This window comes from Ammodytes marinus (assembly GCF_949987685.1).
Source record: "Ammodytes marinus genome assembly, chromosome: 18".
Lineage (NCBI taxonomy): Eukaryota > Metazoa > Chordata > Actinopteri > Uranoscopiformes > Ammodytidae > Ammodytes > Ammodytes marinus.
This window is the reverse complement of record NC_137222.1, coordinates 19,707,231-19,723,174: the sequence shown is the minus strand read 5'-3', so window position 1 is coordinate 19,723,174 and position 15,944 is coordinate 19,707,231. Positions and strand designations below refer to the sequence as shown.

The following is a 15,944-nucleotide window of genomic DNA, read 5'->3' as shown; positions in this document are numbered from 1 at the left end:
TCAGTAAACATTTATGAAACACATATTATGGCAGAGAACTTTCCAACATATCTTAGTCATAAGGATAGATTTCTAAGGCTATGCGACTTTAAAACAAGTCAGTGAATGTATCTCAAGCTGCAAAACTGCCTTGGCCAGTTACGAGATTTCACATTACTGAAATTCCAAATTTCACAAACATAAATAAAAAAAAAATAAAAAAAAATTGTCAAGTTATGTCTTTAGTCAAATCGTAATGTAAAAAACTCCAGAAAAATCTTGTTTTTCCAATCAGACTTGTTGCTGTAAAGTCTCAAGTTAGTTTATTCATGTGGTATCAAAAAGCTCTGTGTATGATTTTTAACGACATGCTTGGGGATCTGATATGGGGAAACAGAGAAGTGTGAATGTCAGTCCAGGTGAAAGGCAGTCCTATAGAGTCTGGTCTAAGTCCAGCTCAGTATCCTTCATTGTCCCAGGTCACCTCATAGTCTGGATACCGCGCCTTCAGTTTCTCGGTAGATGTGGCATGATTTGCTCTTCCAAATCCCTGCGATGAAAAGAAACCACATTAGTGTTCTATTAAGAGTTAGAAGTGATCCATTCATTTAAGCTCAAACAATGAATATTTCACACCGCATTGAATCAGAATGAGAAAGGCATAGTTAATATTTCATTACCAGGCAACTCAGCAGCAATATGGAGCTTTTTAATCTTGTGGGTTCATACTGTAGTAGTGGTTTTATGGCACATTTACTGTTATTGCCTCTTGTATCATTTCAGATTTTATTCAGCAGGATTGTCTCACCATGGAGTATCCATAGACGTGGATCTTCTTGGCCTGGGGTTCATGTTTGATCCTCCCTCCTCCGACACACTCACAGTCCAGGTGGCCGTCCTTTTCCAGCTCCTCAGACACTTTATCATAGATATCAGCTGCAGGGAAGAGCACATCATGTGGCCAGTGAGCACTGCAGTACATTACAACTCTGCTTTCACCACTAAATTTATATTTAATGACAATGAAAGGAAGCATATGCTCAGAGTTTATAATCTGGGTGCAAGTGGAAGAGTTAGGACAACATTTATTTGTAATGAACGTTTGATTGATTCGAGTCTCTTGACCATAAAATATATTGATGCATCGTCGCAAACGGCTGTGTGTTTTGCAGATGGGTTCGCTCCAACAGCTTTTTTTTTCATTGTGTGGAAACGCTGGTTCTGAAGATATTAACATCTGATTGAAATGAAATAATCCTTTCGTGCAGGTCTGGACAGTCTAAGGAAGATTCTAAATGCCTTGAATTAAAACCAATTAAACAAAGAAAATAAACATCTCCTTTACATTGCATGCATCTACTATTTTTAAAATTAATGGTAAGATGTATTAAATAAAACATATTTTGCCAATTAGCATGGACAATTCACCAAAAATTCACGTTGTTGTTTTTGGTGAATTGTCCATGCTAATTTGGTGTTACTTTTGAAGGTACATTCGTCCATATTTAGAGGTGACTCTAGTATTTTGTCCATCTCTTTTATGTCCATCAGGGTAGATTTTCACGCAGGAAATATTAATTGCAGGACTGTTATAGACCTATGTTTAGCCATCATGGATACCAAAACAAACTGGCAACTAAGGACGCTGTCTATTTTGCTCCCTTAACCGATCGGTTTTCATTTTCCTCTGTCATAGGCTACAGCCTCACATAGCCCATGTATATCTATCTAGTAGTTGGATCTGATCAACTCCACAGTACACACAGTGTAACGTGCAGGTGTTATGTTCTATGGGGGACCCTGATGTACCCCCAGCAGCCCTCCCTTTGCTGTCAGCGGCTCTGACTCACCGTGGTACTCAGCCCAGGCGTATCCTCGGACTATATCCACCTCCGAGTCGTCTCCCGTCTCTCTGCTGTGCACTCGGATCAGGACGTATTTAAACACGCCGGACGGGTCGATGTCTGCCTCCGGTATGTTGGCCATCAGGGCTGCAGCCCGAGTCTGGGTGCACATCTCAAAACCCCTCAGCGACCACACACACAAACAACAGAGCAGACAGAGTGCGTGTATTTTCCCAACAGACTCCGTGTCCGACTAAGTAGAGCGCTGAAAGCTACGGAGGGGATTCTGTTTTAACTTAAACGTGAATAGAGGAACATGAACTTGTAACAACTAAAAATCGGCTGCTCCGGTTCCGCCATGCAGCATGTAACACAAATACTTCCGGGTGAGGGCTTCAAAATAAAAGCCACTCAACTTGTGCCTTAGCCTCATCTCAGCTTTTCAATCTCACTCTACACGTGCAACAAAAACAGTTTTGCACCAATTGGCGAACCGACAGTTGATACTCCAGTCCGGTGAGAAGTGAGAGCAGAGCACTGGAGTCCAGCAAGGATCAGATGTTCAGGAGGTCCTTAATAAAGAAAGCCCTATTATTCTGAAGGCAATGCGTTTGAACCGGAAGTTATCAAAACCAGTCGCAGTAAGCATTCTGGTAGTTGTAGTCCGGAGCAGACCAGGGAAGAAAAGAAGCTTTATCAGCTGAATGGAAAGGACACACTGTAAACTCCTGCAATTGAAAAAAAGAAACTAAATATTTGTTGTTACATTTAAATGGGTAGATGTAATCTGAGCAATAATTCAAAGGTCACAATGAATTAATTCTTAAGAACCTTTATAATATATTATACAGTAAGTAACCGAATAATTTAACGAATTGAAAGCAACATATAGAGCAAACTGAACCAACTGTAATCAGGATTGTCTATGTTTATGTCTAGGAGCTTGGAATGTCTTTCTGTTGTAGCATGTTGTAGGTATTGATAATCTGTGAGACCATTGATTAGCATTTGAATGTAAATTTATCCATATTTGTTGACTTTATTGTCCTGCAGAATCTTTTTAGAGAGTCAAATTGTTTTTGTGATTTACCTCAGCTTGTTTAAATATTTGGTTTCACAGTAAAGTAATATCTTGGATTCTTGTTGTCACGTTGTGAGGTACAGTATCTGCCACAAAGACTCTTACCTACTGACCCGAAGAACCTCGAGTCAGGACCACTTTTAAACCCATGTTTAAAATGTGACATATCTTGTTTCACAACGCAGGGCATTTAGGTGCCCGGAGATTATTGTTTCTGGCAACAAATGTTCTTACTACGCAAACAACTATGATTCACAATGTCTTTGTTATTGATTATTCAAAACTTATGTATGCACACTTGACCTAAAAACACATTTCAATATAGAAGACAATGACATATTAAACTGGTAGTGATCTCCATAGGGTGCTTCATTTTACTCATAACAGTTCTTCAAAGCCATCCACCCTTACTACAAAAACAAACAAAACAAAAAGATGGACATTTTTAACATATCATACAAAAAGAAATTGGTCTGACATTTCAGTAATACAATTTACATTCAGATCTCCCCTGAAGACCAATGCCACCAAGGGAGTTCTATGTTTTTAAATCTACAGGTCAGCCAGACAGTACTTGGTCAGTGACATGTGTGTCACTGTGTTGGCTGTTTACTCGAGCACATTGGATTTGAATTTGCAGTTAATTAAATAATGCTTAGTCCTGTAATTTTAGGGATTCTTTATAATGTTATATACATATATACACAAATGTAAATAACTCTGAATAAAGTAATTTTAATTATGAAATTGCAGTCAGATCCTTTGCAGAATATTCCATGTTTAGGAGAATTCACTGTTGCATTAACCTAGAAAATGGGCTACTATGTATACAAAGAGACACAGTTCCTACACTGTTCCCCCAATGTAATGTAAACAACCTTAGATAAAGGACACATTCAGCTCTATAACCTCAAAGTCATACTGTAGTTTCTTTTCAAATCCAATGTGTGGGAGCACAGAGCCGAAAACAAACCTCCGACTTGTATGTGTCTGTGGTGCAGTATATCTAGATGGTGCTTTCACCGCCTCCTTTCTTCTTCCCATAGAAAGCTCTAGCTCGGAGTAAGGTGAAGACCAGGACAGCCGCCAGCAGACAGACACAGAGGAAGATGAGCATTCCCCAGGCTCCCGGGGTCAGGGCCTTCCTCAGCCCTACAGGCTCTGAGGGCAGCAAGCTGCTCAGACGCAGCATGTAGCCCAGAGCCCAGCCCACCGACGTATCCCCCGCCTGGAGGATCAATAACACATGGTTACTGACAGTTAGTTTATTTATTGGTCTTCTTTTCTTTTTTTTTTACATATGCAAATGAGCATTGAGGATATACTTTAATTCTAAAGTGATGATGACCTTTTTCTGGAAAGAAATGCGTGGGAACGACGTCTCATCAAAGCCGTATCCTTTCAACATGAGAATGTTAACAAACACAGAGCAGGCGCAGTAGTGCTGCAAACGAGACTTTTGCTCAGGGGCGAGTTGCAGCATCTGGAACAAACATAAAGCAAGACTGTGTTCAAATGTTAGCATAAAACAAACAAACAACATATGAAATGATGCTCATCTTCCCAAATGAAAATGGGGTATGGAGTGTATATTTAGAATCATGTTCAGTTGATAACATAGTTCAAATAGAGAGACAAGCACATGTTTTGGAGGCACAAAAGAGACTCCATACATGAAAGCACTACACACATTGACAGTGGCAAATGAGATGCTATAAATCAATGGAAAACAAGTAGAATAGAACATTACTTGATTGTAAGTCATGTTGCACACAGTTTTGGCAGCCTCCTCCAGTTGTGTCGGAGTGCTCACAGTGACAGAGGTGATCTGATGCAGGAAGGAGTGAAGGTAGAAGAAAGCAGAGAACGCCTAGGAGCACAGGAGGAGGAGAAAAATACAAGACCTCACCCCAGAGCAATTAGCAGTACATGGAAAATGATTTGGTTATTCATATAATGACACATTAATGATGGGTAAAGCCTGTGTTTCAATGATCTTCTTAGCACTTTAAACCCACGCTGCGCTTATTCTAGTGTGCACCTTGCTGTGAAAATCTGATATAAAATCCTCAACAATACATCAGGCAGTTTCACTTAAAACACCAATGCTGCATTAGTATCAATTATTTGCTCTTTTTGAATGCAGGACTTATGTGTAGTAAATTATTTTCATTTTGTCATGTTGCTAGTTTTACTGTAGTAAAAATGTCACATCTGGCTGCCCGTAGTTCTGAAAATGGTAAAAATAAAAGATATCTTTGTAAGCATCACTATAACACTGTGTCTGTATCCCTTGTGTACAGAGCAGGCTGACCTTTAGTCTATACTGCTACCAGTGTGTGTGTGTGTGTGTGTGTGTCTGTGTAACCTTTCTCACCATGAAGCTGCCGGTGACATTTGGCCGGAAGACTGCATCAAAGGAGCACTGGGAGTAGGGACATCTGTCGAAGGAGAAGATCTCCGACACGTTGCCCACACAGTGTTCATAATGTCCGGTGCCTTGTACCGTCACAGTGGCATGGGGGATGTCGGAGGTGTATTTGTACTCTGCTGTACACGGAGAGTCAAATATGCTGTTCAAGTTTAACGTTGTATTGTGATCTGCAGGATAGCAGGGGTGAGTGACTGACGGAGAGTAACCCTGAGACTGAAAGGGAGAGAGAGAGAAAGAACAAGAGAGACATCAGACATATTAAAATACTTTTACAGTTAGTCCTTATTTCTCAGTGTGTTAATGATTGAATAGTTGTGACATTTTGTTTCCCATACTAGAGTTACATTGGTATGGCTGATGTTACTGGGAGATTTGAGTTTATTACAGATAAATTGGCATGGTCTGATCGTATTTTGTCTATATATTTTATTATAAGTATCACAAATAAAAACGACAAATGTAAAATTGTAAACTGTCATTGGAGTAAACTTACTTTTGTCCACCAGAGAGCGCCAGCAGCTTTAACATGTCCTGTTAAGTAAACTAGTGCAGTGCCCGTAGTTAGCAGGTAAACAAAGAAAGATATTAGACAGTACATTTGGCTGCTATCATTGATGGCTAATTTTACACTGTTGAAGGTTATTATCAGTAACTTACTTTGTAGAAGTTGGCTATAGAGTAGGGCAACATTCCTTAGTGTATTGTGTAAAGATAACCACAAACTAATTCCATGTGATTTGTTAAGTGAAATGAAACACAAAATGTGGTAATTAATTAAGTGTTGAAGCGTAAAGAAGAATCGAGCTGTACAGGTGTTACCCATACAATCTGATACCCTGCAAACTGCCATCCATACTGCACAATGCACTCAAATTTACAATCAGTTGCCTATGTAGTAAATGGCTGCACTGTGTATAAAAGGAGTCTATGCTGCACGCCATGACAACATGGTCAACCCCATTACCATTACTGTTAGGTATTTGAAAGATAAGACAGAGTTTGGATAACTGTCAATTAACGTTAACGTATCAGTAGTCAGCTGTGTGTGTGTGGGGGGAGACTTGTGTGCGCGCGCGGGCGTGCTCGGGCTTTCGGTATGGATATAAAACATTTTGTGGAAGCATCCGAGACCGTGCTGTTAATTAACGTTAACGTGTGTGTGTGAGTGTGTGTGTGTGTGTGTGTGCGCGCGCGCGGGCTTTCGGTTTAGCTTTTTTAACGTTAACGTGTCAGTAGCAGTCAGCTGTGTGTGTTTGTTGGGGGTGGAGGGGGGGAGGGGGCGGAAGACTTGCGCTCCGGCTTTCGGTTTAGTTAACGTGTCAGTAGCAGTCAGCTGTGTGTGTGGGACTTGGACGGATATAAAACATTTTGTGGAAGCATCCGAGCCCGTGCTGTATTATTACAGTGAAAATAGCGTAAAGTGCAGTCTTTACCACTAAAACGGACAGGTGGAGCAGGTGAGGAGTGAGGAGTTGTTGAAGAAGTAAGAGTAGGCCGTGTGCATGGGCTGTGTGCGGACTCCTGTGTGTGTCCCGCTCTTCAGAGGGAGGCGGGGTTTATTCTGAGATTACTTCATGCTCCGTTCTCACTGTGGCCTTCAGTGTGCGCACGTACTTCTAAAAACTTCACAATGAAGGATGCACACCTTCGTGCTGTGCGCAAGCAATATCCAGAAGCTCATGCCGATCCGACTAAAACTCAGAGAGATATGCGAGCCACAGACACACACACAGACAGACGTTTCTTGCTTTATAGATATAGATGTCTATGGCAAAATGGTTTAATAGCCATCTTTAAGGGATCTTTATTAGAATGTTTGTTCATTCTGCGTATGTAATGTATGTAAAATATATTGTGAGATATATTGCTAGTTCTTCAAACTCTCATATCTTTTTTCATATACCAAGCTAACAGTATCTGTGTCAAAACCCATACATGCCTACTGATGCCCTCTATTAATAAAAGCATACATATGCTATTTGTTTTATGTGTACTGAATTCTACTTTAGTACAATACAGACAAGATAAAAAACATCTACATGCTCAAATGTCTTGAATGCCAGAAGTTGTATAGTCCGTTACCAAACTTATCAATATCTTAGGAATATTTTGAAAACATGTATTGTTGTCCTCTATGTTCCGTATTATTATATTAATATTTAAGATGTTTATACCCACTACATCTCTATATACATTTTATTATACACAGTATTCGTAGGTATATATATATATATATATATATATATATATATATATATATATATATATATATACCTATATACCTATATACGACAAAGTCATTAATATGTTGCTTCATTTCGAGTGTGGCCCGTTACACTACCTTCACTATAGAAGCCAGCAGTCTCTTCTGGAACTGGTCCTTGCCATAGCACAGGAAGCTGTGTGTGAACAGAGAGTACTGCTGGCCAAACAGGGTCAGCTTTATCCTGTCCTCTACGTCCTCCACCTCCTCCTGAGTGGCAAACGTTATCTGTGTGGACGCACCGCCAAAGTCCAGCGCTCCTACTGTGGACCTGCCGGAGCTGAGCCAGCGCCCCACGAATCCATACTGCAGAGCAATAATAATGAGTGTCAACATGAGCAGGAGGTTATGGGTGTTATACTGTTCGCTTACTCAAGAGCAGCTTTCTATTTCCTGCATGTGGCATGGCAATGGGAATGAATAATTTCAGATGATTATTCTGTCTGTCCAAGTTTACCCCAGTTGTTCCAGACACTCATCCCCACTAACAAGCTGATAACAAGCAGCCAGCGGTCAGTGTTGCAGAGACCACTAGGTTTCATCAGCTACCCTGTTAAAAAGGTGGAATCAGCGATTCTGGAGAGCGCTTGTTGTCAAAATCACTTTTTGTAAAAGAAAATACGTGGGTAACATTTTACAATAACGGCACATTAATTAACTGTTAGTTAATGCTTAATTAAGGCTTGATAAGCATTTACCAAGCATTAACTGACTGTTAATAAATGCTAAGTCAATGCTTAATAAACATAAACTAAGCATTAACTAATATTTAAGCTTAGTTTATGCTAAACTTAGCATCAGTTAACAAAGCATTAACTAATCATTAATAACTAAGCATTAACACTAACTTAATGCTTAATAGGCATTAACTAACCATTAACTAACCCTTAATAGCATTAACTTAGCATTAACTAACAGTTAATTAATGTACCCTTATTGTAAAGTGTTAACAATAAGGGAATATCCCCTCATGATCCACTACCTGTCTTTACTGTGTTTGTACTGAAAATAAATCTGGTGTTAATACACAACCTAGGCTCGGTCAGTTATATGTATTAACACCGGATTGTTTTGATTTATGATTTTGACAAAACGTGATTTTGACATCAAGCGTTCTCCAGAATCACTGACTCCACCTTTAAATAAGCCTTAAAAGGAAAAACACGCCCAGATAGGCTTTTTTAGTATGATTTAATTGCCCCCATTAGTACACTGTTGCTGTACTTTGAAGATACCTGAATGAATCATAGTTTGACTCTATAGTTTAAATAAACAAACGTCCTACAAACTCTGGTACCTTGATGAAGTTCTCCGAGAGATAGTTGACGGTGATCCAGCCGTATACCCCCTCGTCTTTACCACTCAGTATGGTGGCCCCCCGGTAGCTGAAAGGGTAGGACTTGATTTTGTGGCCCACCTCCTGCAGTATCTGTTCAGATTGCACCGGGTTTGATTTACTGGTTGGGAGAAACAAGAGTCTTATATGAATAAATAGTTGTATTCTAAAAGTTACAGCTGCAACAGAAGACTTTCATGCCCATTCAATTAGAAGGGTTGTATGGAAACACTTGGCTTATTTCTCACAGTGTAACAGCCTTCTGGTTTCAGTCCTGCACTTCTAAAACTAAAAGAGGTTCAACATCGTTAGGTATTTGGTATTTGGCAAATCTGTTACACATTTTGTCAGGGGGCCCAGATGCACCAACACTCCACAACAATTCCAAATCATCCTGTGCCTGTAAGTTTGACTGTTAGTGTTAATATATCAAAAAGTCAGGTCAAGTTCAAGATTCTGTGTCCAACCTTACGTATCACACCAATCAACAAAGATTTCTCAAGAGCAGCAGAATAAGACAAGGCATGAGCTGCAACCAACATTTAAGGATGTGTCATCAACACTTAAATGAGTGAGTTGATGTATAATGTATGGAGCTACATTAGTGTCAACTTGTTATGATGAAAGGCTGGCTGTAGCCTCTCATTCAAAGTGTAGCTTTTTGAAATGCTTGCACTGAGATAATGATTTACATGCTCATCTCTGACAGAGTGTTTTCAGAAGCATATTTGCATACAGTCAAACTTAACCTACTATGTGCTCTCGAAGCACAAGGTCTTACTCAATAATGATTGGATTGCTAATAAGAACAAAAGGAAGATTCAGGAACGGTAAGTCCTTACCATATTAACTTTAATGAATATACTGTAGCACAGCTGAGGAACTTTTATTGGCGGGAAAATCAAGAGACATTGACTAACAGTAGCTTGGTCTTCTCTTTTATCTTTGAGAACAGGCAACATTCTGTATGTTCATATTCCCTTATTTAGATAAAGGACAAGTATTCCTTCAGAGCTCTAATCTGATCAGACATAGGCAACAGACAGCTCTCCATGCAAACTACGTAAACTTGCATAATGCAAGATAAGATACGCAGGTCCTCTGAGTGGAGAACATGTCGCTACTTTCTGTGAGTTCAGATGTCTGCACATTCAGAGGACACGTCGCTATGCATACGACCAAATCCTTCATTTATTAAGGAATGGCAATGGTGATACTGTTTACCTTCACTATGGTGGAAACGAGGCATAACTATAGGCCAAAGCCTTGTTTCCACAGATCGGTTCGGTATGGCACAGCATTTATTTGCGTTTCCACTGTCAAAAGTTGGGAAGGGTATCAAAATAAGCAAACAGTGCATTCCTCTTTTTTGTCACCCTTTCCTTGGGGTTTGAAGCTGGCCCAAAGGGTCCTAAATAAAAAGGCTGGAGCTAAACACTGCAGTCCGTTGATTGGTTGGTAGAATATGCATTTCCGTGCGAGAGATAAACCGACGTGTGCAAGTCATTGACTTGATTGGCGGGCTACAGTGCGTCCCGCTGCTATGATGTCACCATAGTTAAGATAATATTTAGATAATATTTTGTGTCATTGTTACCATGCTGTTAAAGGACTGGCATAGTAAAGTCATAAAGCTTGAGAGCTTGTGGAGTTCTGTTTGTGAAAGAAAAACAAAGTTGCATAGAAACAAAGCAAAATAAACACAGACATCGACAGTACGCGCGCTCACGCACACACGCACACACACACACACACAAACAAACACAGACTCACTGCAGAAGCCTCATGCCAGCTGTGGCTCCCAGGTGCACAGGTGTGAGATGGTGTTTTTCTTTGGGGATGTCCTTCACTGCCCGGTTCAGACATGCCTCTAGACTGCGCCCTGCTGCTCCCTGTTGGCCTGCATAGCTGGAGATCCCTCCACCTGAGCGAGTGATGAACAGGATATTTTAAAAAAAGGAGGGGAAAACACATGATTGTATTATAGACTTGTAGAATCTTGTTCTGGTTTGAACAGAAAACAATAGGTACTATAAACCACATGCATTCCAAGGCAAATTGTTCACACCCTTGAAAATACTACATGACAATCTGTTCCCAACTGTGAGCGACCTTAACTTGAATGAATCCGGACGTTTATATGCAGCTTATCTTGACTCGAAATGAAAAATCAACTTACTAGTTTATTCCTTAATGTTATGAGAAGTCACTGATAAAAAAACGTTGCTAATCTTAGACAAGAGTCATATGACCATTTGGCGGGACAGGAGTGGCAAAGCACAGAGATCAACTCTGACTCACTCCTGCTTCATGATCGCCTGTAAGACAAATATTTCCTTGAGCTGTGTGTGCTGTAATCATCTAACACATTCACAGGGAAGAGATGGCACCATTCCAGGTCCCTCCCGCTGGCGAATATGGCAAGAAAAAGACCCTTCAAAAGTATCATTTGTCAGTTCCAAAGTAACCAAAGAACACAGTACAGTGTTATATGAAGGGAGGAGTTGAGGGGTCATACTGAGGGGATATTCCTGTAAATGCAACAAGGATGGCAGTTGAAGTCCGCTGATTCACAGCAGTTCTGCAGCTCATGTTGGAATAATGGAAAAGATTCCAATCTTGCAGGCATTCATCGGACAATTCAAAATAGCGGTTGGTTGTGTAAGGGTCAAACATACTGTGTGTGTTCAACTTAGCACTACCTACATCGATTTAAGTTTATTACCCTGATTGATGGACCTTATCTGTCATGATTAGGACTAGGATGTTGGATTGTGAACATCAACAGTATTTCCAAGTAACTACTTGACCTGGCATGAATGTGGCATAGCAGCGACAAAGGGTCAAAAAAGCAAAAGCAGGAAAAGCAGAGAAATTAAAAAAGGATAAAAACGTCCATTCAAACCCAAGGTAGAATCTATTAAGTAGGAAGAAACTGCAGGTAGAAACTGTGTTACAAAGTGCTGACAACGACTTACCATCAGCGTGACATTCACTGTGCTGGGCGACCACACCTGTTCCATTTTGCTTGTCTGCCGGCCACTTGTAAATATACAAGGCAGAGTGTGAAGAGCCAGCATCCAAGACAATCCCATACTAAAGAGAGAAAAAGAAAAACATATCAAAAGATGTAAAACAGGCAAAGGGGTTGGTAATAGAGACTGCTGAACATCTTTAAAATTGAATTGAGAACCTGAGAACCTTAAAAAAATATGGGGAGGGGGGAGAGGGAGTCCAGTTAACAAGATAGAAGAACATGAAAGAGTTTACAATCGTGACTGCGTGACCTGGATTTTGGCATCTGGCAGGCATTTGGCTCTCAGACTGTTTTAACTTATACTGTTGATCTTCAAAGACAGCCTTCTGGGTGTTTATACAAGGATACATGTGGTGGACATACTGTACATGTATGTATGTATGTACATTGCATTTTAGTCTTTGTGTGACACAAAATATTCTCTGGTTGGACTTTTTTAAAATAGACTAATTCAATGTTGTTCTCCCTGGGCCTTGGGAAATTCCAGTTCTACTTTTGTGTGAACAATAACATGTTACAGCCAAAGTTGACGCACGTTTTACCTTCAAAAGACCCATATCACCCATGTCAATCTCTGTAATGTCTAGATTTATATTCTACCCCTTTAAAATGTTTCGCCATGTGATCACATATTTTTATTCTCACTTCCAATGCTCATCAAGGTTTTACTTTGACATAAGGATTTGCATTGTATATACAGGATTTACTAATTTCTTTTGGGCTGCATAGGACCATATCAATTAAACATTAATTATAATATGCAGAAGTCTCCTTTATCCATGAAAGGGTCTTGAGGGGGTCAATAGTGTGTTTCTTGAAGCGTGTTTGTGTATTGATGGCAAAGATCAGTTACATATAGAAACCTTTTGGATCTGGAACTTGTTAACTCTCCGGAACCAGTGAAATCCTGGATTCGTGCCAAAATCATCCCCCTCCCAATCATCTGAGGAACATACTTTATACTTCTGGCTTTTTACATTGACTTCTCGGCAGAAGAAAGGATTGAGCAGGATCGTGCACAAGTATGCAATTACCCACGAGGAAAATCATAAATATCCACGAGTAGTTCCTTCTCCATATTACAAATTTACAACATTTCTTTTCACTTCTATGCTGCAGAATCACAACTTAATGTAACTGTAAAATAAGGGATCATCTGCCGTGCATTAAAGATTGATGGGACCTTCCTTTAAGGGAATTTAGGAGGTAGTTCATATTGTTTAATTTAAAAAATAAATATTTAATGCTTCCAGGGTTTGTTGTTTACCTGCCTGAGTGAAAAAGCCTGCTCATGTCTTCAACTCGTACAGCATGCTACAGCCAGACAACAGAGATAACATAACCCTCTCCTTTTTTGCATAGACTTACGGTTGTATGTGTTACTTTTAAAGCACTGCTTCTGTCATGCCGCCATTGTGAAAAAACAACCTTGTTCTTAATGACTTGCCTGTATAAATGAAGGTGAAGTAAAACATTAATCAAAAAAAACAACAGCTCCAGAATGCATTTGTGGGCTTTTATGTCCATATGTACCCACACTTAGTGTCATAGCTCATTTAAATGCCTGCACAAAACAGCACTGTTGCAGTGGGAATTTAATCCTCAGGACATCTTATCATCTTGTTCATGGATTCATTATCTATCATAACACCTCATTACCATGGGAGGAACCTCACACATAACAGTGTTTCTTTAACCCTTCGTAGAGGTAATTATCAGAACTTAGAGTCCTGAATATCCTTTTTCCACCAGTTATATGAAACATTAGACCAAGTAGGCTACTTTCCACCAAACAAGTGAGACTGTACTCCCAGCCAAACAATAACTCATTCAATGCTGCAGTCTACTTACAGTGATGAAAAATGTGTTGCCCTGATAGTACCTCCCCTTTCATTGCAATGAGAAATATTAAAACAGAGCCAATATGTGACAGATGATCCAAAGAAAAGTATCTACACACACACACACACACACACACACACACACACACACACACACACACACACACACACACACACACACACACACACACACACACACACACACACACACACACACACACACACACACACACACACACACACACACACACACACACACACACACACACACACACACACACACACACACACACACACACACACACACACACACACACACACCTTTCTTAAATCAGTAGGGGATTTTAGAGCAGGTGAACGGCAACATAATTTCGAAATTACCCTTGTTATTACTCATAACATTTCCTCATTACATACCCTTATAAGGACTTGCTCAAACACACTTGCCAAAAACAGATAAGCTCAAAATGACCGGTAGCTTCCTTCCTTTGGATAAACTATAGAGACTGTTTCTGTGCAAAAAGTAAGAGAGCCCCCTTTGAGTCTTTTTTTGTCATTGGTTGGTCACAGAGAGAAAGGGTGAATGCATTACACTAAAAAGGGGAACCATGGGATATTTAACCGGCAACACAAAAACAAGGGAGAAGACTGAACAGTATCTGGAGTTTGTTGAATGCTTTTAGTTGTTTGGTAGTTGGATATATGGCTAGTTAATTTTAATACAACAAAACTTCAACTTAGAATATGAGTTTTCACAACAAAACTGAACAAATAGCCTTTCCATGTCCTAATACGCCTTGATTTACATTCTGAATGTCTCTTAAATCAACAGGTTGATCAAAAGGTTGGATGTTAGTATAATTTCATATGAAACCATTTATTTTCATCCAAATTTAGCTCAGTTTTTCGTCTAGAGGCAAGCCATGAAGAAAACAATCGAATTTGTATATACACAAAAAAAATAACACAATTTGAGTGTCACGTGTAGCCTATACATAAAATACAAATTAGCACAAGGGAGATAAATAATGTTACAACTTATTATTATTATTATTTACAATCACAGAGCTTTGTAAAGATTTACATAAAAAATATAAAAATAAATCAATTGATTTAGCATTTTAGGCTGTTCAATATTGTTAGTACTGGACTTCCATACATTTTAAGAATAAGTTCAGTTATTAGCCTACATTTTAGCAGAGAACATTATTACAATAATCCAATTCGTGATTGTGAAGATAGGAGATGATTCAATTGTGGACTTGATGGAGTAAACAACGTCAAACTAGCCTACCTACTAACATGACAAAATCCATAAGTGCCACACACTTCTGCAGGCTATACAGTGACAACTTGGCGCTCCTGGTAAACACCCTGCCTGCACGCCACAGCTTTGGTTACACCGACCCCACTACAAACTTAACACACCGACAATCCGAAAATACCCAACGGGACCGACCTTACCATGAACTCCGGTGCCTCTTGCACGTCTTCAGTGGGGATCGTCAGGAGCAGAATCGCAACAAGTCCAAACACCAGCAGCGCAATGGGCACGACAGGATGAGCGCTGCCCTGAGCCATATGAAATATGGAAGTGAGAAGTGCAGCTCCTCGCTCGCTGCGCCCGGCGGAAATGTGAGCGGTCACCTAATAGCGGCCAAGTGTTAGAACTAGAAGAAGTGTCTGATGATAGCTCCCCGCTGCTGCCCGAGCTCTATCACGCTTCACGTCTTGCCTGCCTCCTGTTTTACATTTCACTTGAGAGACCTGACTGGAATTTATGTTCCAAGCACAGCGAAGCCTTCCTCCATGCGCCTGAGCCCTTCTCCCCGGTCTGTGAATGAAAACAGCTCCAAGGCTACTGGTGCCATGGAGGGAAAAATGTTTTTTTTTTTTTTTTTACTAGTGCCAGAGCCGGTGGTAGGAACTGCTGCTAATTCACATGACATCCAACGGGCTTGTTAAGTTGCTGCAACCGTGGGCTATCATCTCTGCCTAAAACAGCTCCTTGTTTATTCAGGAGAAATTAAGAACATCACATGATTCATAACTATGCAATTATTCATGCCAATACAAAGAGTGGCCTAAACTGACAGAGGCTCAGGTTGTAGGCTATTGGACTGGAAGAG

The 15,944-nt window shown here is 40.1% G+C and overlaps 2 protein-coding genes across 2 annotated transcripts; both read right to left on the bottom strand.

The window, feature by feature from the left end:
* Window positions 1–37: 37 nt before the first annotated feature.
* On the bottom strand, window positions 38–2,270 carry phpt1 (phosphohistidine phosphatase 1). The gene is made up of 3 exons (XM_080047114.1): window positions 1,830–2,270; window positions 788–915; window positions 38–529 (listed from the first exon to the last, which is right to left on the bottom strand). The coding sequence occupies exons 1-3, from the start codon at window positions 1,993–1,995 to the stop codon at window positions 437–439; spliced, it is 387 nt and encodes a 128-aa protein (XP_079903240.1). The 5' UTR covers window positions 1,996–2,270; the 3' UTR covers window positions 38–436.
* A 985-nt stretch (window positions 2,271–3,255) lies between these two features.
* entpd2b (ectonucleoside triphosphate diphosphohydrolase 2b) lies at window positions 3,256–15,881 on the bottom strand. Its single transcript, XM_080046426.1, has 9 exons — window positions 15,280–15,881; window positions 11,916–12,033; window positions 10,711–10,861; window positions 8,899–9,058; window positions 7,680–7,907; window positions 5,282–5,551; window positions 4,655–4,774; window positions 4,253–4,387; window positions 3,256–4,132 (listed from the first exon to the last, which is right to left on the bottom strand). Exons 1-9 carry the CDS (start codon window positions 15,394–15,396, stop codon window positions 3,911–3,913), a joined length of 1,521 nt encoding a protein of 506 aa, XP_079902552.1. The 5' UTR covers window positions 15,397–15,881; the 3' UTR covers window positions 3,256–3,910.
* Between the last annotated feature and the right edge of the window lie 63 nt (window positions 15,882–15,944).

Excerpts from the sequence above, each read along its gene's own strand:
- entpd2b (XM_080046426.1), bottom strand. The coding sequence starts at position 15,396 with ATGGCTCAGGGCAGCGCTCATCCTGTCGTGCCCATTGCGCTGCTGGTG. Across the intron at positions 4,775-5,281 it reads ATGTCACCGGCAGCTTCATG|GCGTTCTCTGCTTTCTTCTA; the intron begins GTGAGAAAGGTT and ends CTGTGCTCCTAG. Across the intron at positions 4,133-4,252 it reads GCATTTCTTTCCAGAAAAAG|GCGGGGGATACGTCGGTGGG; the intron begins GTCATCATCACT and ends TTGATCCTCCAG.
- phpt1 (XM_080047114.1), bottom strand. The coding sequence starts at position 1,995 with ATGTGCACCCAGACTCGGGCTGCAGCCCTGATGGCCAACATACCGGAG. Across the intron at positions 916-1,829 it reads CGCCTGGGCTGAGTACCACG|CTGATATCTATGATAAAGTG; the intron begins GTGAGTCAGAGC and ends TCTTCCCTGCAG. Across the intron at positions 530-787 it reads ACGTCTATGGATACTCCATG|GGATTTGGAAGAGCAAATCA; the intron begins GTGAGACAATCC and ends TTTTCATCGCAG.